At 38.5% G+C, this 24,386-nt stretch overlaps 2 protein-coding genes across 2 annotated transcripts; both read left to right on the forward strand.

Annotated features, from left to right (window-relative positions):
• Window positions 1,820-2,979, forward strand: LOC107624155 (NDR1/HIN1-like protein 1). Its single transcript, XM_016326622.2, has 2 exons — window positions 1,820-2,193; window positions 2,363-2,979. Exons 1-2 carry the CDS (start codon window positions 1,891-1,893, stop codon window positions 2,690-2,692), a joined length of 633 nt encoding a protein of 210 aa, XP_016182108.1. The 5' UTR covers window positions 1,820-1,890; the 3' UTR covers window positions 2,693-2,979.
• Window positions 13,420-14,474, forward strand: LOC107621749 (NDR1/HIN1-like protein 10). The gene has a single exon (XM_016323754.2). It carries the CDS (start codon window positions 13,635-13,637, stop codon window positions 14,328-14,330), a length of 696 nt encoding a protein of 231 aa, XP_016179240.1. The 5' UTR covers window positions 13,420-13,634; the 3' UTR covers window positions 14,331-14,474.

A 24,386-nucleotide genomic window follows, 5' to 3' on the forward strand; every position in this document is an offset into this window, starting at 1 on the left:
TCTTTAGTAACTTCGAATTTTTAATTAAAATAATAAGTGCTGATACAACCTTTTCGAATGGGTCGCAAAATTTATTCTTATAAATAAAAGAAAATGTCATTGTTGGGACTTGGGAACTTTTATTTCTGTTCTGTTTGTCTCGTAGATGTGACTTTTTTTGCACATGAATAATAAGAAAATAATTTTGCAAAATAAAGTCACCCAATTTTTAAAAGATCATCGAATTTGTTTGTTTGTTGAGATACTCAGATAGAGAAAATTAAAATTTTATGTAAAATTAAAAAAGTAAATTAAGTATGTAAAATATAAAATTTCAACAAAATTTATATATAGATACTCACAAAAATATATATATTTACACTTTGTTTGAATGTAGACAAAAAAATAAGAGAAAAGAAAATAAAAAAAATAGAAAAAAAAGTAAAGTTATTTGTGTGTTATTTGGATGAATAAAAAATAAATAAAAAGAAAATAGAGAAAAAAAAATTTTATTTGGATGAAAAAAAAAGAACAGAAAAAAAATCATAATAAATAAATAACAAAACGAAATTAAAAGTGTCATTTCAAGAAAAAGAAAAAAAAAAGAAGGGGGAGAAGTTATTGTGGGAGCATGGATAAAAAAAGGAGGTCATTTTTTTTTTGGCATCGTCACCGGATACATATATTAATAGAATAGAATTGTCTTCAATAGAAATGGAAATTGATAATAAAAACGACTTTTTTTTTAATTGTGGTTAGTCTTCATTATTTGTTATTTACTTTTAAGTTTTAATCGCCAACCATTAAAAAAGAAACAGAAGGAATGGTCGGTGCAACTGGGCTGAAGCTAATTCATCAGTTAAGTGGGCCCTACATTGACCCCAAACGTTGAACGATGATCTTCCTTTTCTGATTAAGCCATCCAACGGTCACAAAGAAATACTTAACAAGCAATGAAATTTTCCTTAAATTATTATTTTTCTTTTTGGTAAATTGCTAAATTTGAAAAAAAAAAGGAGGGGAGGGGTTTCATACTTTCATCAGTTCTTGTATGTGGGTATCGCAATTCTTTTTCATTTTATTTGTCATTTTGTAAATTTAACGAAGAATTTTAATTTTAATTTAAATAAAAATAAGAACACGGTATCATAATGATCATATTTAATATACATGCAAGATTACGATTATTTGAAAACATGATAGTAAATTTACTGTGATTTAATAATTTCACCCTACCATCGGATTGATTCATTGTATCAATAGTTAATATAGGAGGTTTCAACTGAGGATGTATAGTTGTAGTATTTAGTTGCTCGAGTAAAGAAATTATAATAACATATGATGCATTTTATTAAATGAATTAACTTAGAAATTAAATAAGGCAAAAGACGTGAAATAATAATTACGATGGTGGCACATGTGTGAAGTATTCATGATGTCACCTTTAAATTGGCTTAATAATTTGAGTGGAGAAAGTTTTCCTTATTTGTTAAACAAACTTATATAACTAGCATAAACAAGCTATATAATACTTCAGCTAAGTTGATAATTGAGAATCATTAGATGATTTGATGACTAATTTTTTATTTAATAATTTTTAACTATTAACTTCACATAAAATTGACTGCACCTGAATTTTCAGGTTTTAACGATAATAATCCTAAAAATACTCAATCTATGTTTATGTAAAATTTAAAACTTAAAATTATTAAATAATAATTTAATTAAATTTATTAAATTATTTAATAATTTTTAAATATCAAATTCCCGTAAAAATAAATACAAACAAACTATAGCGAGGTTCCGCCAAATAACTCCAATGATGAAGTATATATATTGTTGAGTACGTAACCTTGCACATTTTCCTCATCGATCACTTTCCCACAGCTCTGATCTGTTCTTGAAGCAAGCATGTCGGTGAAGGAGTGCGGGCACCACAAGAGCAAGAAGAAGAAGATCTTCAAGAGAATATTCTGGTGGACAGTCATCATCTGCTTCATCATCCTCGTAACAATCCTCATCATTTGGGCCATCCTCCAACCATCAAAACCCACCTTCATCCTCCAAGACGTAACCGTCTACGCCTTCAACGCCTCCGTCGCCAACTTCCTCACCTCCAACTTCCAGGTCACCCTCTCCTCCCGCAACCCCAACGACAAGATCGGAATCTACTACGACCGCCTCGACGCCTACATCTCCTACCGCAGCCAGCAGGTACCAACAGACACATGAATCAATATTTTTAATAGTGTGAAATTTCATTTAACGTGTGAGATTACTCATTTTTTTTTTTATTGGTTAGATGTTGACTAAAATTTAATAAAGTTATTAGTTGACTTTTTTTCATATTCTAATTAGTATTTATTTTTATTATTATATACAGATCACCCTCCGGACTTCCATTCCTCCGTCGTACCAAGGCCACAAGGAGGTTGACATCTGGTCCCCATTTGTCTCCGGCAACAATGTTCCGGTGGCTCCGTTTAACTTCCAAGGACTAAGCCAGGATCAGAACAACGGCAACGTTCTCGTCGTCGTTAAACTTGACGGCAAGGTCCGTTGGAAGGTCGGTGCCTTTGTCTCCGGCCATTACCACATCTATGTCCGTTGCCCTGCCTTCATCACTTTCGGACCCCGCAGTAACGGCATCGCCCTCGGAGATAGCGGCGCCGTTAAGTTTCAGCTTGTTCAGCGCTGCACAGTCGGTGTTTGACTCAACTCAACGCCGTTAGAAGAATGATCGTTGCTTGGTATATTACTATATTTAATGCTTTATAAATATAATTTTTTTTCTTTTTATACGTATTCTTGTACGTAGTTTTCCAAATATATCTTCCGTATTGGTACGGTGGATATACCTTTGCTATTGCGGTATTTGGAATTGTACATTTTGCTATAGAATAATATATTTGCACTTATTGGGACGAGATAGCAAAATTACAATTTGTAACAAAGGTAATTGAGCTAAACCATATAAAAACAGTAATAAATTTATTTTCATTTCGATAAAAGAATGCATCTATAGATAGTGGAGTGGTTAGCTTTAGCTTTAATCTTCTGATCTCAACAGTATACAAATGATGATTCGCGTTTATTTGGCTTATTGGACTTTGTTTTTTCTTTTTCTTTTATCATTTAGTTTCACTTTTAATTATTTTGTTAGTTAGTTGGTTTATGAATTGGAATATGTACGTGTATTCTTTTGTCTGTTTTCTCGGTGGCCTCTGTTTCATTATTTAATCAATAATAAAAGTATATACTTATTATTTATTTATAGTATGAAAATTGAAGGTCCAACTAACACTTATATAATATCATCTGGATTCTAGCGAATTCCAGCCAACTAGGGTGAAAGTATATACCATCAAAATCAAACATATTCCTTATTTCATATGTGCTTTGAAATTTTCTTTCTATTCGAATTGAGAGTTTTACTAACTACACTTAAAAAGGAAAAAATAGAAAAGGAACGGAACAAACAAGTGATTGGACAGAAAAAAATGTCTTTTTGTAGGATTGACTCTAATTTGTAGAAATTATCATGGTGAATTTTTTTTAAATAGTTCGAACATGTTAAGGTATAATTATGATTAATTAGTATTATTTAGTATATATTTAAATATTTATTATAAAATATTACGTTTTTATTATTTTAATTCTGTTTAATTCTCCATTTCTTGCGCATAAGGGCATGGTGGTGGTGGCGAATAGTAGTGCGTGGTCCTTATTGTAGTCACACTCAAATAACTTGCCTAATAATAATGCGGTGATAGGTAGAAACTAGAAAGAAGCTTTTCCTCACGTCATGCTTGCTTATATAAAAATGGATGCATGCCCCTCATGTTCATGTTCATGTATATGTGTATAATGTAAAAATGTTAATAATGTAATATTTATATAGTGTAGCGAAAGAAAAGTTTGGTGTGGACAACCCAACAGAACACATGCAAGCACCGTCATGGAGTTAGGCAGATTAAAGGAACCTTCTTTTATTGTCAACACTAGTCTGTAATAGGGCATGTGCAAGTGATGTGATAGGATAGAGCCATGTTATACTCACCTCATCAAGCAATCAATTATCTCAATTCAGCTCCCCAACCCGTATACATTAGGCCTTATTAATGTAATATTATATTCTCTCATTTTCTTTGCTTTTATCTGTCTAACAAGACGCAATAATCAATCACATGCATGCTCTCTGTGTTACCCTAGTAGAATTGACTAAACGTCTCATGTCTCATAGTCGTAGCAACTTCTTTCTTTGTTTTTCACGTGACCATATCTGATCTTACTCCGCTTTGGGAGGCTAAGATGAAGCCTATAATGAATGGGAATACGACATGTTATAAAATTGGTATCTAAATGACTTAGTTGGATTATGGTTTAATTTACTGCATTTTAATTGAGCTCATTCAGATCTTTAAAGTTACAAAAAGTTGCAATTTTTTTTTGTTCACCAGAAGATAGGAAAATTTTCATGTATTTTAATGGCTTTACTGATATATTGGTATGACAAGTACAGTTAGGTAATCAATTAAAAATTTATTGTTTAATATTGTGTAATGACAAAAAAAACTATAAAAGGATACTCAAAAGACGGCTAAAAGTAATTCTCAAATACAACTTATTTGGTGAGGTAGCTGAGTTAGTATAAACTTGGTAGCTTTTGACTAATGGGCTTTGTTTATATGGGCTTTTTTTTTGGAATAATTTTCTTCTTTTGATTAATGGTTGAGAATTTATAGTCCAAACTGTACGATGGGTTTGAAAAAAAAAATGAAATAAAAGAGTAATAACTAATCAGATTTGTACTGTATTGGGTATATGACATTGTCAATCGTTATGGAAGATTTGAAGGTTAAAAAAGTGTCTGAAGAGAAAGGTGTAATTTTGGTGTCCCCTGAGATGTTCCTCAAAGGAACGCAATGTTGAGAAGCGTAATTGCTATGCTGAGTTCTGGCATCTTCCCAAGAAAAAGAGCCGATTTGAAGATATTCTAGCAGCGGACTCATCTCCCCGGCGACCTTCTCTTCAGTGGCTGACTCCTTGCGTCGTCATCTCCCTCCGCTATTGAAGCAGCAAGGTTTGCATATGGTAGGACATTGGATTTAATCAAGGAGTGCCGTAAGATTATGTGCATCAGGATTGGAGAGGTAGGTTCCACTAGGAGGGAGTGTAGCTGCTGTAAGTGTTTTTTTTTTTTAAATCGTAGTTATTTTTTGGGTTTGTTTTCGGGTTTGGTCGGTCTTCGGTGACCCTACCCAATGCCTTAATAAAAAAAAATCGTGTTTTCTAAAGAATATGATTGTTGGAGCAATAGTAGACAAACTTACAAAGAGGGGGTGTTACCGACGTGGTGGCTTTTGGGGTCTTCTACTTCTGTGTTCATGTCGATTGAATGGGTTCATTGGGTCGATGTAGCTTGGTATTGAACGATTTTTGGCATAGCGAGTGCAGTGCTGGACAGACAAAGTTGGTGGGATAAATACTCAGTGCCACTAAGTGGGTCGCATTTGAAGCAATAGATGTTGTTAGGCTGGTGGAATGAGAAAAAACGTGTACGACACATTAAATATATCCAATTGTGCTAATTGTTGTAATGATTCTAATTTATTCAGAAAGGATGGGGTCCTGCAGCGGTGTTGTAGAGGGAACGTGCCAGTGAAATGTGAGGAGTAAGGATGATTGGGTTCAACGCAACGGTGTAGATTTGGATAAGCAGATACATTCGTATTAGTGTTTGAAATTATGCTTTAATCTCTAAATGTGACATAGTTGGTAATATATGCTGTGGTTTAAATATTTGATTTTGAAGGAAAAAATGGGTCAACTACTTTATAGTAAGAGTTATGAGAGTGTTTTTTGGAGAAGGAAAACATTAGTAAAAATATGCCTTTTAACATAATGTGTTGTTATAGTTGTCAATTTAGATGGTAATATTAGTTCCTAATGATGCAACAGATGTCTGAGATGTATTTATTGAAAATTTGATGTGTATAGTAAATCAGGATTGAGAGCAGTGTTGTTAATGAATCGAATCAGTTGTTATTGACGGGTTTAACATTAAATTTTAGCTTCAAGTGTTTGTAACATTTGGTGATGTGGTTAGTCTTTTCTGGTGTTGTGAACCATAGTAATGCAATGAATTTAATCTTTTGGTGATTTGCATTATTTTTTATTTGGCCTGAATAACGGGGTGTTGATGGTTCAGTTTTTTTTAAACTGAACTGAAACTGCACAAACCATGTTAAATGGTTTAAAAACTGAACTAAACTGCTTTTTTACATAGAAATTAGTTTTAAATAAGTTTATCATGTAATGTATCAGTTTAAACTAGTTCATAAAAATAAAACCTGTTTTAATTCACTAAAGTAGTCTAAACTGATTTATATGCTACAACTAGTTTTTAACATACCCAAAATTAATTTTAACCTTTCTCCCATTTTTTGTCCACCTCTCTATCATCCCCTTTTTCTCCATCCACCTCTCTCCTCCCTCTACCTCTCTGTTGACCCCTCTTCTTTGTCTTTTTATCATCATTTATTTTTTCTTTAATATAAGTTAAATAAGTTCTTTTAGTTTAATAATTCGATAATAGATTTTAACTCCACACTTTTAAATGTTGCTAGCTAACTAATAATAAAGAAATAATAAATTTTAGTTACCTACTAGTATGCTTCAATGTATATGAACTATTAAAAAGATAAAAAAAATTAAAAGCCAGTCTAAATTTTTATTCTTAAATCTTTTGATGAAGTATATTATATATAAATAGTCGTTATTTTAAAAAGATTTAATGAGTACTCATTAATTACAAAAGTTCAATGAGTACTCATTAATTAAATCAAATTATTTTTTTGTCTTTTAATAATTCACAAACATTGAGAAATACTAAAAAGTAAAATTATTATTTTTTAATTTATTATTAATTAGCTAGCAATATTTAAACATGCAGACTTAAAATATATTATTAGATTATAAAAACAAAAGAATTTTTGTAATTTATATTTTTTAATCATTGTGAGTCCCATTCTATTGAACACCCAATATTCCAGGCCAAGTCAAATTAGATAAATTCGATTCATGAAATTGGCTAAACGTCATAGTAAATAGAATCAATTAGCAATAATCTATTTTGGCTGTAAATCGAAGTAGCTAGTTTCGAATTATATCACCGTACACTTTATTGGTAAATCAAAATAAATTACTTAGATTTATCACTGCACATCACAGAATGAGTGTAAATTAAATTTGTTTGCTTCGATTTACATAGTTATATACCAAAATGAGACATGCATATAAGCTTTTTAGATGTAAAACATTGATGTAATATTAGAAGCAATTTATGTTGTTCGTGTGAATTATCCTTAAATATATATCTACGACGAGGTTGGCAACATACAAGGGCACAAAGAAGAGCTAGAGTTACTCCTTGAAGTCCAAGAACAAGCCCAGATAAGGGAAGCAGTGTTGAAACAAAGGATGACAAATAGATATAATAAGAAAGTCATTCGAAGAAGCTTTGTCCTAGAAGACTTGGTCTTGATCAGAAACGACATTGGGGTCAACAAGTCGGGAGAAGGAAAGCTGGCTACCAATTGGAAAGGACCATACAAAATAAGTGAAGTCTTAGGAAAGGGATACTACAAGGTAACCGACTTGAGCGGTACCGAGCTACCTAGGTCGTGGCATACTTGTAACATGAAAAGGTATTATAGTTAAAAGCGAACTCCACTCCCTGGTGTACTCTTTTTCCCAACTTCATGGTTTTGTCCCAAAAAAGAATTTTCCTGAAGGGGGTTTTAACCAGGCATCAAGTGGAGACTAAGGGGTAATAACTTTAAAGCCCATAGCAGCAAAATGTACCTCCATCAATAAATAAAGATCTTTTTATAACATCTCATTGTAAATTCCATTAGTTATTATCATTATTTTATGAAACGCGCTAACTTAAGTTCAAAAAAACGAAAAAATTCCGTGAACGACCTACGCGGTCGGCAGAATAAAACGACGAGGTACAAGCCGGTGTAAAGAGGTTCCACGGACGATCATGATAACTCGGAATCCTAAGACCCTAGAACGACTACCTAGTCGGCGGATCCGAGCAAAAAGAAATGCATCGCAAGAATAACCTAAGTTACGAAACAAGTTCAATAAGCAAAAAATTGAACACAAAAGGAATACAAAAAGAGATAGAAAAATCCATCAAAAGTCAAAGGCAGGAGCTGTCTCAAGTCTTTGAAAATCAAGCAACTTAGACAAAGCAAAACCTGCCAAGATAAAAAGTTTTTTCCAGAACAAAAAGATCAAAGGGGTTTTTTTCTAAAAAACCTAACAAAAGAAAATCACAAAGAGCATGCACACACCAAATATATCTTAAGCCATTTTCCAAAAAAAGGGGCAAATTAAAATAATGCAAATTTTTTGTTAACGGCGAAAAGGCCAGAAGAGGCAACAACAAACCACAACAAAAAATAGATAAATTGTTCAAATAGGGGCCCACAAGCCAGGCCCCAAATAGCTGAAATCATCTAAGAGAAAGGATTAGAGTCACCAACTGGAAGGGAGTTCGGATCGGCAGCAGAAGAGGTCGGAGCAGCCTCGACAGCAACGGGAGTTGGAAGTTCTGAAGACGTCGGGAGAGTCCCCTCCTGTTGTTCCTCGCGAAGAGGAGACTCAACCAGCTTTTGTCCCCGAGTCTTCAGCTCGGAGTCCGTCTCAGGTCGGGGAGGAGAAACGATAGCTTCGTTTATAACAATCTTATTAGGATCCAAAGGAGAAAGGTCCAGGTCAGGAGCAATAACTCCAACCTGCTCCTTAAAAATCTCCCAGGCCTCCTCCGAGCTCTCAGCCACGGAGTCCTCCAAACCCTGATAGGCCTCCCGACCTTTTTCCAGCTCCCGTTGGAGATCAATATTTTTGGAGAAGACCCTGACGTAATTCTGCTCCGCCTTCTCCTTCAGGCCCTCTGCCATGACACACTGGGCCATCAACTTCTTCTCCCTCTCCTGAAGTCGGGACCTCTCCTCCTTCAACCAGGTAACTTCCCCCTCGAGCTTCTTCTCTTCCTCTTGATAGAGGCCAATCCTCCCCTCCAACTCCTCAACCTTTCAGGTAGAGGCCAAAGAGCTAATGGGTGTTTGGTCCAAGATATCAAGAAGTTTTGTACATACCCCAGCAGCCCGAACACTCCCCTGAACTAAAATTTGAAGATGGTTTCGAACGGAAGCATCATCCATACTAATGTGAGTATGGGGGAAGATATGATTCCGAACGAATTTGAGACCATTAAAATCAGCTTCCCCAGAAAGAGAAGAGCCAGACGCCGAAGTCTTACGCTTCTTTTTCTCGAGTTCGGGAGAAGGTCGGACTGGGGGGATGGGGGAAGGAAGAGAAGAAGCAGAGGCAGAAGTTACCATAATGGGATGAGAGGAGGTCCCCAGAGTCGGACTGGGGGGATGGGGGAAGGAAGAGAAGAAGCAGAGGCAGAAGTTACCATAATGGGATGAGAGGAGGTCCCCAGATCACGAGGAGGAGGAGGAGGAGGAGGAGGAGGAGGAGGAGGAAGAGGAGCGCCAGCGGCCCTCGCAGCGTCAGCTCGAGCCTGAGACCTTCTCTTGGCATCCTGAACTTTCTGGGTCTGCTCGAAATTTGGAGAGCCTAAGAGAAACTTTTTCGTATCCAAATTGGGGGCTCTCCCCCAAGCATCTCGGAAAAATTCCACGACAGCCTCTTCTATCTCATCCAAATCCTCCAGGCCATATTTCTCTACAGGAGAGGCCTCGAACCAATAGAGAGGAAATCGGGAGTTGGAGTCTTCATCAAGAAAAAAAGGATGGTGTCCCTCTACAACTTGGACTTTGAAAAAGAAACTTTTGAAATCGTAGAAAGAATCGTCAAATACAGAAAAAATTTTCCGACCTTGATTGGCTCGGAAAGAAATCAACTGTTACTTATTATTTTGCCCACTAAAGGGCTTGGTCATATAAAAAAGATAGAAAAAGATCTTCAAAGAGATCGGAAAATTCTCATAAAACCCCAAGAATTGGGGTGAAGTTGGGTGGGAGCAACTTGGCAGTGGTGCAACACACTTATCTCAAAATCTGAAAAAGGCAGAAGAACCCCCAGGCGGTTAAAAAAGCAGTCGTACATAAAGAAAAAATGGGGATCAGAACCAGAAATTATCCCAAAACAAACCCAGTCTTCAGGACCCGGGGTTATCGACTCATACTTGGGCTCGTCTTCATTAGAACCACAAATCCTGTGATGAGTGCGAAGGTCGGTGATGTAATCGGTATCCACTAAGGATTCCTCCCCAAGAACAGTATCATCTACCCACTCAGAAACGGAAGAAGACATCTTTTCCAATAAAAGGAAGTGGATGAAAAAGCGACAAAAACCTACAAAGAAAAAAATGGAAAGGATCAAACAACAGAGCCTCTAAAAGTCGAGACAACCTCTCTAAAAGAGCTAGAAAACAGAACTGCTAGACCAACGTATTCGCTAAGAAACCAAGAAACCACAAGAGGCAGGCAAACCTCCTCTAAACGCACAAAGCAAAATATCAACGTAAATGGTAGAAAAAGGAGGAGAAAAGGCTAACCTTTGTTGATAAAAGCAGAAGAAAGCAGAGGCAACAACAATGTAGAACTCCAAGAAGGAATGCAAAAAAGCTTTTTCCTTGAAAAAGTAAGGATTGCAGGTAAGAAATTTTCAGAAGACGAAAGGAAACAGAGAAAAGAGAGGAAAAAGTATTTATAAACATGTTAGGGGCATAAAGGTAAACTGATGCGATCATTAAAGAAACGCACCGTTACCAATGTAACTGCTCTCCACGTATAAATACGAAAACCCCCAACGGACGCGACGTTTGATTAGACGCGACGGTTGAGAAAATCGAAAATCATGTCGGTTTTAAAATCACGTCGGTTTCAAATTCACGTCGGCTACGCACCCGAATTCATATACTCGAATCCAACTCATAAACAAAAGAGATCAGACTCGAGTAGGGGCGCTGTTCATACCCTGCCCTAACACTATGGTTCAGGCCCAAACACACTAAAAGGTCCAATTCAAAGATTGGCTTTCGCTTCCCACCGACCTCCTCGAAAGAGGTCAGATCCAACACAGACTCCTTCCCTAAGAAGTCGGACTTGAAGGATAGCTGGCAAATAGCACTTATTCAAATAAGTAACTGCCTCTAAAATCTCTCAACCCACTTCCAAGAGCCATATCCCAACTACCCTAAGATAAAGAGACGGTTATCCACCTTAAAAGGTGGAACTACTCCAACGATGGTTATTGGTTCACCACTATAAATACACTAACACCCCTCAGGTATCTCTAAGTTCCAATACTCTCTAAACCTGCTTAAACCCCTTGCTGACTTAGGCATCGAAGTGTCTTTACAGGTACCACATCCCATTCTCTCACAAGCACTAGTCGGACGGCGGCTCTCAGACGTGAGGCAAGTCGAAGTCCACCTCCTTTTTGACGCTCGGGCCTATTCTCCAAGCCCAATCCACCAGTTTCAAGTTACCCACGTAACAGCATAATTGAAGTAATTTCAAATTTTTACCGAAACCCGCCTGTTAAAAAAATTACAATTTTTTATGTTTGGAATTTAAATTAAAAATTGGAACTATGAAAATAAGTGGATCATCAATTATTCCTTTTCAACCAATATTATGCACTCGAAATTTTAAAATTTTCACTTTAACACTTTTAAGCTTAATTTTGCATGTTCCTGGCAAATGAAAAATTATGATTCTTTTTTTTTTGTTTACCCAAACAGTATCCCCCAACCCGACATTTGCTTAAGCAGACGAGTGAGCTAACCACTCGACCAACCCAAGTTGGTTAAAAATTATTTGATTCTAAATAGTCTTGTTACCTCTCCCAAGGCCTAGCGACTCTTTTTTTTTTTTAAAGATCAATACCCAAACTTTTTAATTCTTTCGAAACAAATTTTTTCTTACACATTACGAAGCCCACAAAATCCAACAAAAATGCATAGCCCAATTTTTGTATTGGATACAATTGTCAGGTCCGCTTTAGCATTGGCTTACCAAAATGACAATATCCAATGCAAGGACACACAACATGTCATTAAATTGATCTGCCAAGCACGTCCAAAAAAAAAAAAATGATCTGCCAAGGTTATGGGTTCCACCGGTTAAAGGAGCACCCTGCACCATTTCTATTAGAGTTTACATCAACAACTTAACACAAAATCTACAACGTTTAAATTCTTTAATGTATATCTGAATAGCTTTGCACACTGATATAGCGCTATGCCAGTAAAGTGGCCTGTAATACGTGAAAACTTTCCCAGAAGATGTGTCATTTGAATCTATCTAAATTTGCGACTTGTTAATGAGAATTTATAATAGTACCATATTTATTAACCAAACTAATTAATAGTCTAAGGTTACCTAAACAATTGAGATACAATCTACCATCAGGAGGACACACTAAAGTACTAAACACATGAATTAAAATAAAAATATTTAAAAATTTTTATTAATGATAAACTTATCATATATCCTTAAAACACATATTAACTAATTTTTTTTAAAAAAAGGGCCAATTCTCTTGTGTCTTTTAAAATCATGTTGAAATTATGAAATCTGGCTTGTACAATGGTTAAATACGGGCCTGGCTAACACAGACTTTGAGCTTCAGTAGGCCCAAGTACTGAAATCAGTTTTGTCTGCAAGCCCAGAATACTGCAATTTCCCAATGCAAGGGGTAGCCACCAATGTTGAAAATAATTACTTGCCGCCTTCGTTGTTTGGGGCCGCAGAGAGAGAATGAAGTCACCACTCAAAGTCAATACAAACTCAAATCATCAATCTCTTCTTTAGTTAATTTTCTTTCACAACACAAAAAATCTAAACTTGAAGCTTCAAGATAAGCATGGCTGAAAATAAGCAACCAACAGACTTGAACGGAGCCTACTATGGCCCCGCCATCCCCCCGGCGGAACGAAGAAGAAGCAGCTGCTGCTGCCTCTTCAGCGTCATCTGGAAGCTTCTACTTGTGCTCATCATTCTCGCTGTGATCGCAGGCTTTGTATTCTGGGTGGTTGTTCAACCGCGCATATTCAAGTTTTACGTGAACGAGTCTCTGGAATTGAAGGCCTAATTATGCATTCAAGCTTCGATAATAATTAGGATCATATCGACCGCTAATCGCCTCTGTTTACTTTCTTCTTCGATTAGGCACCATGCCAACCTGTGTTAATTAAACTGCGAGCTGCACCAAAACAACAGTCCGAGTTAATATAACTAAATAAATAAGTTCCACTTTTAAATAAAAAATATTTATAAAAAGATGTTTTTAATATAACTCATTCAATTCATTCACCTGGCGTGAAATTTTCTTCTAGAGTTGGTTCGTGGCGATTTCGGGAGAGATAGAAGAAGATATTGAGAAAAGTCATTCAATTCAACGATGCTACATCGAAACATGCACCCAGTCAATTCAATCCACTCTTGATCCATTCCATTGATACACAACCGCGTTAATCCCTTCTACAATTCTACTATATATACTCATTATTATTCTCATCTATCTACCTCATCGTGCTTCTAACATTCATTCAATCACACTTGTTCATTTCTATTTAATTTCTATCTCTTAATTAATTAAGCATGGCTGATAATAAGCAACCAAACTTGAACGGAGCCTACTACGGACCAGCCATTCCACCGGCTGAGCCGCCTCGGCGCTACCGCCCTGACCGAAGCAGAAGAAGCTGCTTCTGCTGCCTATTCAGCGTCTTCTGGAAGATTCTTCTTGCGCTCATCGTGCTGGTCGTGATAGCAGGAGTCATATTCTACCTGGTGGTTCAGCCTCGCATATTCAAGTTCTACGTCAACGACGCAGAAATAACGCAATTCGATTACAACACCAACACCACCCAACTCCGCTACAACATGGTGCTCAACTTCACCGCCCACAACCCCAACAAGAAACTCGGCATCTACTACGATCAAGTGCTGGCCAAAGCCTTCTACGAGGACACCGACTTCGCCTCCGCCAACGTCATCACTTTCATGAACTCCTTCAGGCAAGACAAGAAGGGAACCAACCCTATGAGCGGTGTTTTCTCAGGTCAACAATTGATTTTCCTCGATTATAGCCAGTACACGCAGATCACTGATGATAAGAACCGTAGGAGTTTTGACATCTACGTCAAGCTCTACTTTCATATCAGGTTCAGGCTTGGGGATCTCATTTCTGGCACCTACAAGCCCAGAGTCAAGTGTGATCTCAAGGTTCCATTCATCAATGGCACCAATGCTTTCACCGTCTTTACGCCCACCAAGTGCGATATTGATTTCTGATTCTCACCTTCACAATTTCTTGTTATTTTATTCATTCTTTATTTGTTATTTCACTGTCTTTGTATAATAATGTGAATCTATATGCCTCATTCCATTTAATAAAGTATGTTTTCATGGTGCAAAACTGCAAATCGATCGCTTAAATCTCTGTCTTCTACTCTTCTTCATCTTTTATTCCTTTCTTTGTGGGTTTGAGGATTTATCTGTTAATTTAAATGAATATGAATTTTGTTGTATACTTATCAATTGCGGCTAAGAGTGGACTAGCCTATAAGAAGAGAATATGTGGTGATACAATGAGTTGAAGACATATTTAGAACATTCAAACTTTTGTCCAATTGGATACAAGAAAGGTAACCATACCACTATGCTAGAATGCTTTTTATTATTATAGAGATAAATTACTTGTAGTATATAATAATAGGTAAATGCTCACATGCAGTTGTCTTTATAAGAAGTTAATAGTTGAAAAATTTTAAATGATATTTAGTCAAACTTGTTAAATCATCTAACGATTCTTAAATATCAACTTCACATGAAAATAACTGTATGTGAGTTTTCACCTATAATAATATAATAATACAATAAATATAAACTAATTAATAAAGTATTAAAATTTAAAAATGATAATTATTTTTATAAAAACAAAATAAAAGTACTTATAATAAAAAAATAATTAAATTTTATATAATTATTTAATTATACCGAGTTAATCGGTTCGACCAGTAACTCACCAATTGAACCAATAACCGAGTGACCTAGTAGTCTTACACCGGTGCGGTTCTGACGTCCATTAGACTGGTGTGGAGCGCAATAATTTGCATGAGTTTAAATATCATCTAAAATTTTTCAACTATTAACTTCATATGAAGACAACTGTATGTGAGCCTTTATCTATTATTATATATTACAAGTATTCATTGAAAAAATAATATTAATAGATATCATATAATCATAAAAAAAATAAATTGTGATTAATAAATTTTTTTTGTTTATTTTTTTAATTTGTATATATTTAATAAAATTTATAGTTAAATAAAATATAATTAATTTTAAAATGAGTGACTTTAAAATTAAAATAAATTGAATATAAATAAAATAAAATATTGTTATATATATTATAATTTGTCTATATAATAATAAGAAGCATTCTAGTACAGTGATATGATCACTTTCCTTATATCCATGAGGGCAAGGGTTTGAATCTCTTCTAAAACATTTTAAAAAAATTTTCACATATCACAAGTTTGACATTTGGTAGTGCTAGAGCATATAGAGCACAGTAGACCTCCAGAGAGCTGGAGCATCCTAAATTCGTCATCAACTCATTAAATTACCACATGTCTTTTTTCTATAAGCTAGTCAACTCTTGGTCACTCTTAGTCACCACTTCCCATGCTACCATAGAATTTTCCTTATAATATTGGATGTACTAAGTGTATATTAGAATTAGCCACCAAAATTAGTCACTAATATAAAATATATATTAAAATATACATCTTGAAAATAAATTAAATCACATATGTATTTGTTACGGTGGGTAACCGGAGATTAATGGGTCGGATGGGGTTGGTTGGCCCAAACGTGTAAAAGAGGTGGCTGTCGAGTGGACCTGGTACTCGGTGTTCCTCCGTCCGACTTGTACGTGAGACAGAATGGGGGGTGGTACCTGCAAAGACACTCCAATGCCTAAGTTAGCAAGAGTGTGAGCAGGTTAGAGAGTATATTGGAACTTGCTGATACCTGAATGGTGTCAGTGTATTTATAGTGGTGAACCAATAACCACCGCTGAAGTAGTGCCACCTTTTTAGGTGTTTAACCGTTCCCATATCTTAGGGAGGTTAAGATATGATTCTAGCGCCATAGCGCCAGTTTTACCATTATGCCCCTAACGTCTTTATAAATACTTTCCCTCTCTTTCGTTGTTTCGTTTCTGCAATCTTTCAAATTTCCCTTGCATTTGTTCGTGCTGCATTCTTGCATTTCGAAGGCTTTTACTTCTTGCAGTCTTGATTTCAGACTTAAAGGTTAGCTTTTTTTTCCCTTTCTGTAACATGCTTTCTATTTTCGTGCCTTTATTTTGTAGGTAGGCTGGTTTGTAGGCTTTAGTTCCGTACTCCCTCCCTTTAGAGACCGTGTGTTGATTTTCCTTTTCTTTTTGTAGGTTTCTTGTCACCCTTTTTAAGAAAAGAAAATGGCTTCCGTAGATGTTCTTTCTCAGTGGGTCGATGTCACGGTTCTAGGGGAGGAGCCTTCGGTCGATACCGAGTTTATCACCCACCTTCGTACTCATCATAGAATTTGTACGTCTGAAGAGGATGAGCCGAAGTACGAGTTGGTAGTCCCGGGTCCAGAAGACCGGGTTTGCTTCGGGAAGGCCGACGAGGCGGCCCCTCATTTCTTTTTTATGTATGAGAGTATGGTCACCCGTTTGGGCGTTTTTCTTCCATTTTCAGAGTTTGAAATGTCTGTGTTACGTCATTGCCGGGTTGCTCCCACCCAGCTTCACACCAACTCTTGGGGTTTTTTGAAAATTTACCAATTTATCAGCCAGGCTTTAGAGTTCCCGACTTCTCTGAGGATTTTCTTCTATCTCTTCCACATGACCAAGCCCTTCAGTGGGTTAAATAATAAGCAACAGTGGGTGTCCTTCCAGGCCATACAAGGTCGGAGGCTTTTTACCCTTTTTGACGAATCCTTTCACGATTTCAAAAACTATTTTTTCAAAGTTCAAGCAGTAGAGGGTCACCACCCCTTTTTCCTGGATGACAATTCTTCCCCCCGATTTCCTTTATACTGGTTGGAAGCCTCCCCTTGTGAAAAATATGGCCTTGACGACCTGGATGAGGTGGAGGCGGCCATTGTGGGGTTTCTCCGAGAAGTGTGGGGGAGGGCCCCATACTTGGATACTAAAAAATTTCTCCAGGGGTCGCCGGCCTTTGTCCAGTCACAACTAGGTAGCTTTTTTGCGTTTCTCACTTATTTCCGACTTGCAATTTCTTTTACCGACTTGTCTGACTTTTAGCGACCAATTTGTTTTTGCAGAGATGGCAAAGAAAAACGCTCAAGAGTCTTTCCAGAGGGTTCAGGAAGCCAAGGCAAAGTCTCGTGCCAGATCTGGTGGTGCTAGGGCGATTGTCTCTCCTTCTCCTCCTCCTCGGAACGTTGGGACTCCTTCCCAGCCTATTGTAATTTCTTCCTTTGCTTCCTCTCTGCCACCCCCTTCTGTCCGACCTATTCCTGAACCAGAGCCGAAGAAGCGTAAGACCATAGAGTCTGGCGCTTCTGGTGAGGTGGACGCTCTTGCGTTCGTCCGAAAGAACATCTATCCTCATGCTCGTATGAGTATGGATGATGTTTCTGTTCGGCACTACCTTGGAAGGCCTATACCGAGTTGGAGGACTCTATTGCGGATGGTGCTGATGAGGCCTGGAGGGTTTTCAAGGAGCAGGTCGGAGTTATTGCTCCTGACTTGGACCTTTCTCCTTTGGACCCTGATAAGGTCGTCATTGATGGTGCCATCGTGGATCCTCCTGTCCCCGTGGTGGAGTCCGAGTCTGATTTGAAGACTCGGGGGCAGAGGATCATAGAGTCCCCTCCTCGCTCTAAGGACGCTCCGAGTTCTTCTGCTGCTCCTCCGACTTTCTCTCCAACTCCTGGTCCTGGTGGTGGTGATCCTCCTACTCCTCTTGCAAAGAAGTGAATTGGCTATTGGGGGTCCGGCCTGTGGACCCCCCATTTTTAAACTCTTTATATTTATTTGTTGATGTTTGAACAATTTTTGGCCTTTTAAGGCCGTAAACAAAACAATTTATGATGCCCTTTTTAAATAAGGGTTTAATTTAGCGTTTTAAATAAATGCCCTTTTTGGATAAGGGTTTTGGGTTACCTTATGCGCGCATGCTTTTCTGTTCGTGGTTCTTTTGACTCTTTGATCTTTTCTGGAAAAAACCTTTTCTTTGGGGCTTGCCTGCTTTTCTGAATCTCTTTGATCCTTAAGGCAGCCTTACAACTTTTTCTTAGTTTTTTCCTATCTCTTTTTGTTATTCCTAGCACTCAATTTTGTTTTATTGAGTTTTTCGTGACTTAGGCTACTTTTGCGATTCATTTTAATTTTACTCGGTTTCGCATTCCGACTTACGAGTCGGACGGCTCCCGAGTTTATCATGATCGACTTTCATAGCCTCTTTACGCCGACTTGTACCTCGTCGTTTTATCCAGACGACCATCTAGGTCGGTTCATGGGATTTTCACGTTTTGTCGAGCTTAAATCGGCGCGTTTCGTAGAAGGGGAATAAAAAGGAAATTTAAAAGAGATATTTAAAATGAAAGGGATCTTTATTAATTGAGGAGGTACCTTATTGCTACTAAGGATCAATCCTGCGATCAAGGCTTCGTATTCTGCCTGATTATTTGAAGCTGGGAATTCGAACTTGAGGGAAACTTCTATCTGGGTTCCCCTTTCATCTACCAATATTATGCCTGCGCCGCTTCCTGTTTTATTGGAGGATCCATCTACGTAGAGTTCCCATGTAGTTGGTTTATCCTCTTGATCCCCTGCATATTCTGCAATGAAGTCGGCGAGGCACTGAGCTTTAATCGCCGTCCGAGTTTCGTACTTCAAGTCGAACTCGGAGAGCTCTATTGCCCATTGAACCATTCTTCCTGCCACATCCGTCTTTTGGAGGATTTGCTTCATGGGTTGGTTCGTGCGGACTCTTATTGTGTGAGTTTGGAAGTAAGGCCGTAGCCTTCGAGAGGCTGTTACTAAGGAGTAGGCAAACTTTTCTAATTTGTGATACCTTAGCTCAGGGCCCTGTAGAACTTTACTGATGAAGTAGATTGGGTGTTGACCGTCCTTGTCTTCTCTTATCAAGGCTGCTGAGACAGTCTTGTCTGCCACGGATAGGTATAGGACGAGGTCCTTTCCGGCTACAGGTCGGGTCAAAATAGGAGGTTGGCTCAAAAACTTTTTGAACTCCTGGAATGCCTCCTTGCATTCGGGAGTCCATTCAAACTGGTGTCCCTTTCTCAACAGGGAGAACAGTGGAAGGGATCTTAGTGCTGATCCCGCCAAAAATCTGGAGAGAGCTGCTAGTCGGCCACTCAGCTGTTGGACCTCCCTCAAACAAGTCGGGCTTTTCATTTCTAAGATAGCTCTACACTTGTCGGGATTGGCTTCAATCCCTCTTTGTGTTAGCATGAATCCTAGAAATTTTCCTACCTCCACCGCGAAGGTGCACTTTGCAGGATTTAGTCTCATCCCGTGCAACCTTATGGTGTCAAAGACTTGTGAAAGGTCGGACAAGAGGTCGACTTCTTTCTTGGTCTTTACCAGCATATCGTCGACGTACAATTCCATTAAGCTCCCTAAGTGAGGGGCAAACACCTTATTCATCAGCCTTTGATATGTGGCCCCTGCATTTTTTAATCCAAATGGCATGACCACGTAGCAAAAGTTAGCTTTGGGCGTGATGAATGATGTTTTTTCCTGGTCTGGTTCATACATAGGGATCTTAGGGTTTCCCCTAGGTTGGCTCCTATGTGAGTGTTTTTTCCTTCCTCTTCGCCGACCTGAATCTCCTCGGTTTTTCCTCCGGGCTGGGGTCGCAGCTCTTCTTTAATCCTTGCTCCACCGAGCTCTATTGTGTGAGCTTCTTTGCCTTTTCCTCTCAGGTTTAGGCTTTCATTATAGCACTTCCTTGCCAGCTTCTAGTCTCCCCTCACCGTTGCTATCCCCGCTGAGGTCGGGAATTTCATGCAGAGGTGGGGCGTCGATACCACCGCTCCGAGTCGATTAAGGGTAGCTCTGCCGATTAAAGCATTATAGGCCGACCCCACGTCGATGACTATGAAGTCTATACTCAGAGTCTTTGATTTATCCTCCTTTCCAAAGGTGGTGTGGAGGGGCAAAAATCCTAGTGGCTTTATTGGCGTGTCGCCTAATCCGTACAAGGTGTCGGGGTAAGCTCTTAACTCTTTCTCCTCTAACCCTAGTTTGTCGAAAGCGGGCTTGAAGAGGATGTCCGCCGAGCTTCCTTGGTCTACTAGTGTTCTGTGTAGATGGGCGTTTGCCAGGATCATGGTGATTACCACTGGGTCGTCGTGCCCAGGGATTATTCCTCGCCCATCTTCCTTTGTGAATGAGATGGTTGGAAAGTCGGAGGACCCCTCTTCGATCTGGTAAACTCTTTTGAGATGTCTTTTACGAGAGGATTTTGTGAGTCCCCCTCCCGCAAATCCTCCTGAGATCATATGGGTATGTCTCTCCGGAGTTTGTGGTGGTGGGTCTCTTCTATCCATATCATCTCGCTTTCTTTTTCCATGATTGTCCGACCTTTCTAGGAGATATCTGTCAAGCCGACCTTCTCTGGCCAGTTTTTCTATCACATTTTTAAGGTCGTAACAGTCGTTTGTGGAGTGCCCATATATTTTATGGTACTCACAGTAATCACCGCGGCTCCCTCCTCTTTTATTTTTGATGGGCCTGGGGGGAGGCAGCCTTTCGGTATTGCAAATTTCTCTGTATACATCCACTACAGGAACTTTCAGTGGAGTATAAGTGATATTTTCTTGGCCTATCGAGGCCGAGCTCTTCCTTCTTTTTTGCTTCCCTCTCCCTCTCTTTCGTTGAGGGAGGGTGACCATGTTGCCAACTCGGGTCTCTTAGCCTAGCGTTTTCTTCTATATTGATGTACTTTTCAGCTCTTTCCTGTACATCACTTAAAGAGGCGGGGTGTCTTTTTGATATGGACTGTGAGAAGGGACCCTCTCTAAGACCGTTGACTAGCCCCATGATGACTACTTCGGTGGGCAGGTCTTGAATTTCCAAACATGCTTTGTTGAACCTTTCCATATAGGCCCGTAAGGACTCCCCGACCTCCTGTTTTATCCCCAGGAGACTTGGTGCATGTTTTACTTTGTCTTTCTGGATGGAGAACCTCATCAAGAACTTTCTTGAGAGGTCTTCAAAACTGGTAATTGACCTCGGAGGGAGGTTGTCGAACCACTTCATCGCTGCTTTTGACAAGGTTGTCGGAAAAGCTTTGCATCGCGTAGCGTCAGAAGCGTCAACCAGATACATCCGACTTTTAAAGTTGCCCAGATGATGCTTTGGATCAGTGGTTCCGTCGTAGAGGTCCATGTCGGGGCTTCTAAAGTTTCTCGGAACTTTTGCCCTCATTATGTCCTCACTAAAAGGATCTTTCTCCCCTAAGGGCGAATCTTCTCTACCGTCATGGGAGTTCTGACCTTTGAGGGAGGATTCTAACTTTAAGAGTTTTCTTTCTAACTCTTTTCATCGCTCCATCTCCTCTTTTAGGTTCTTTTCGGTTTCCTTTTGTCGTTCCCGTTCCTGTTCTAGCTGCTCGAGGCGACTGTGGACTAGTCCCATGAGCTCAATTGCGTGGGATGGTCCTTCTTTTTCTGATTCACGCCCCTCCGAGGAATTTACCTTCGGGTTTTTGATTCCGGAGGTGCCTTCCCTGGGTTGATCATTGGCTTCCTGGTGAAGGGTCTGGGCTGCCTATTGTTTCCATTACCTTCGGGTTTTTGATTCCGGAGGTGCCTTCCCTGGGTTGATCATTGGCTTCCTGGTGAAGGGTCTGGTCTGCCTCATTGTTTCCAGTGTTCAGATTCTCTTGTTCAGAATCTGTCTCCACATGACCCTCTTCAAGGGATCTATCCGCCATCACTGGTTGATCTCTCGGGTCCCCGGCAACGGCGCCAATGTTACGGTGGGTAACCGGAGATTAATGGGCCGGATGGCGTTGGTTGGCCCAAATGTGTAAAGGAGGTGGCTGTCGAGTGGACCTGGTACTCGGTGTTCCTCCGTCCGACTTGTACGTGAGACAGAATGGGAGGTGGTACCTGCAAAGACACTCCAATGCCTAAGTTAGCAAGAGTGTGAGCAGGTTAGAGAGTATATTGGAACTTGCTGATACCTGAATGGTGTCAGTGTATTTATAGTGGTGAACCAATAACCACCGCTAAAGTAGTGCCACCTTTTTAGGTGTTTAACCGTTCCCATATCTTAGGGAGGTTAAGATATGGCTCTATGAAGTGGTTAGAGAGTTTCTAGGGGCAGTTACTCACTCGAATGAGTGTTATCTGCCAGCTGACCCTCGTATCCGACTTCTTTGGAGCAGGTCGTGCTTAGTACCGACTTCTGGGGATGAAGGCTGGTACTGGGTGAGGGCCAACCCTTTGGGTTGGGCCTTTTTGCTTGGATCCTGGACCTTAATTCTTGGGCCAGGGTATGAACAGTATTTATATACAAATATATTAGTAGTTAATTTTAATAACTGATTTTAGTGTACAAATAATATTTTTGTTATAATATACGTAATCATTTTAATATATTGGTCCCATTTGTTTTCCTAGTTATTGCATTGTAAATAGAATTTAATTTTCATGATGTTGAAAGTAAAAATGTTTTTTAAATTCAGTATTTTACTATTTCTACATTTACAGAATAATTTGTTCCGAGGATTATCTGAAACGATTATTTGAGTTTAAATGTGATGTCCAAATTTTGTAGGAGGTTGCGTCCAACTTATTCTGGTGCTGAGGTACTGCCGTCCGAATTCCTCGTGAGGAGGTGGGGGTGGTACCTGCAAGAGACTCCGATGCTTAAATTAGCAAGGGTTTTAGGCAGGTTTTTAGTAGATTAGAACGTGAATATACCTGAGTAATGTCAGTGTATTTATAGTAAAGTATAGTAGTTATACTTTTGTTGGTGGATAACTGTTCATTTTATCTTGGGAGTTTGTTAGAATTTAGCTTTTAGTAAAGATAGGGATAGTAGGAAAGATTCGAGAAGGCAGTTACTTATTTGGATAAGTAAAACTGGACCTCTTTTGTCGTGTCCAACCTCTTAAGAGGTCGGGTAAGTTAGGAGAGGCCATCTTTTTGGTTGGGCCTTTTATCATTATTGGGCCTAGCTTTATTTCTGGACCAAAATATGAACAGTGTCCCTATTTGAGTCTGAACTTTCATGAGGTCGGGCCCAAGCATTCGTGGCTTCAGTTTTCATCGTCGGGTACGCCGCTTTTAGGAGGTCGGATACTCGACATGTTTCAAAATTTTTAAACGTTGCTTCTTTAAAAGCCTCTTCTCTTATAAAAGCTTCTTCTCTTCATTATTCTCTCTTTTTCGTTTTTGAAACACTTTTCATTTCGTCTTTCCTTTCTTCAAAATACTCATTTGTTCTTTCTTTGTAACTGACTAACCGTTTCTTGGTTTTGAGATTTTTCCATCTTGATTTCTTTGAATTTTTTTTTGCGCTTTGAAGAGGAACGTTCGAATTTTTCTGCTGCTTGAAGAGCACTTTCCTTTTTGCATCTTCGTCAAGGCTGGTAATTTTATCTGCCTTTTTTGTTTTTCAATTACTTTGAGTACTTGTATTTGGTTGTTTTAGATGATACCTTGAGTTAGTGTTTTTGGAAAGTTTGGACAGAGACTTTTGCTTTTCTTTTAGCCATTACTACTCGTTTATTGCTAAAAATACTTTTGAAACTGTTTATTGTCTGGGATTATTGTTGTGGACTTTGGTTGTGTCTTGAAATTTCTTGAAAATTGTTGCTAGTTGTTGTTGTGGACTATTATCGTGTTGTCCCCAAATGGTGTTGCTGTTGCTAGTTCAGAAGTGACGCCATTTCTATTCCTTGACCTTATTTGAAAAACTATTTTTGAAATCGTGCTTTATGTTCTGTTTGTTGAAAACCCGACTACTTTTGCTTGGTGTTCGAGTTTTTTAGAGATGATTTCTTTGTTGTATTTGTAGATATAGTTTTATGTCTCGATCTGTTATTCTCAACATGTCAACAAAAGTCCCATCTTCTCTTTTATCTTGTGTAGATACTACTGTCCTTACTCCTGTACTTGTGATTGATAGAGAATATGCTGAGACTTTTGGTAGGCACCATAGGTTCTGTGAAAATCGAGAGGATGAGCGAAATTATGAGACAGTTATAGCTGATCCTGAGGAGAGGGTGTATTTTTTCCCCTTAGATAAGTCGGAATACCTCTTCTTTTACGCTTATGATTGTTTTTTCA

Source organism: Arachis ipaensis, chromosome B10 (assembly GCF_000816755.2).
Source record: "Arachis ipaensis cultivar K30076 chromosome B10, Araip1.1, whole genome shotgun sequence".
NCBI classification, from domain to species: Eukaryota; Viridiplantae; Streptophyta; class Magnoliopsida; order Fabales; family Fabaceae; genus Arachis; species Arachis ipaensis.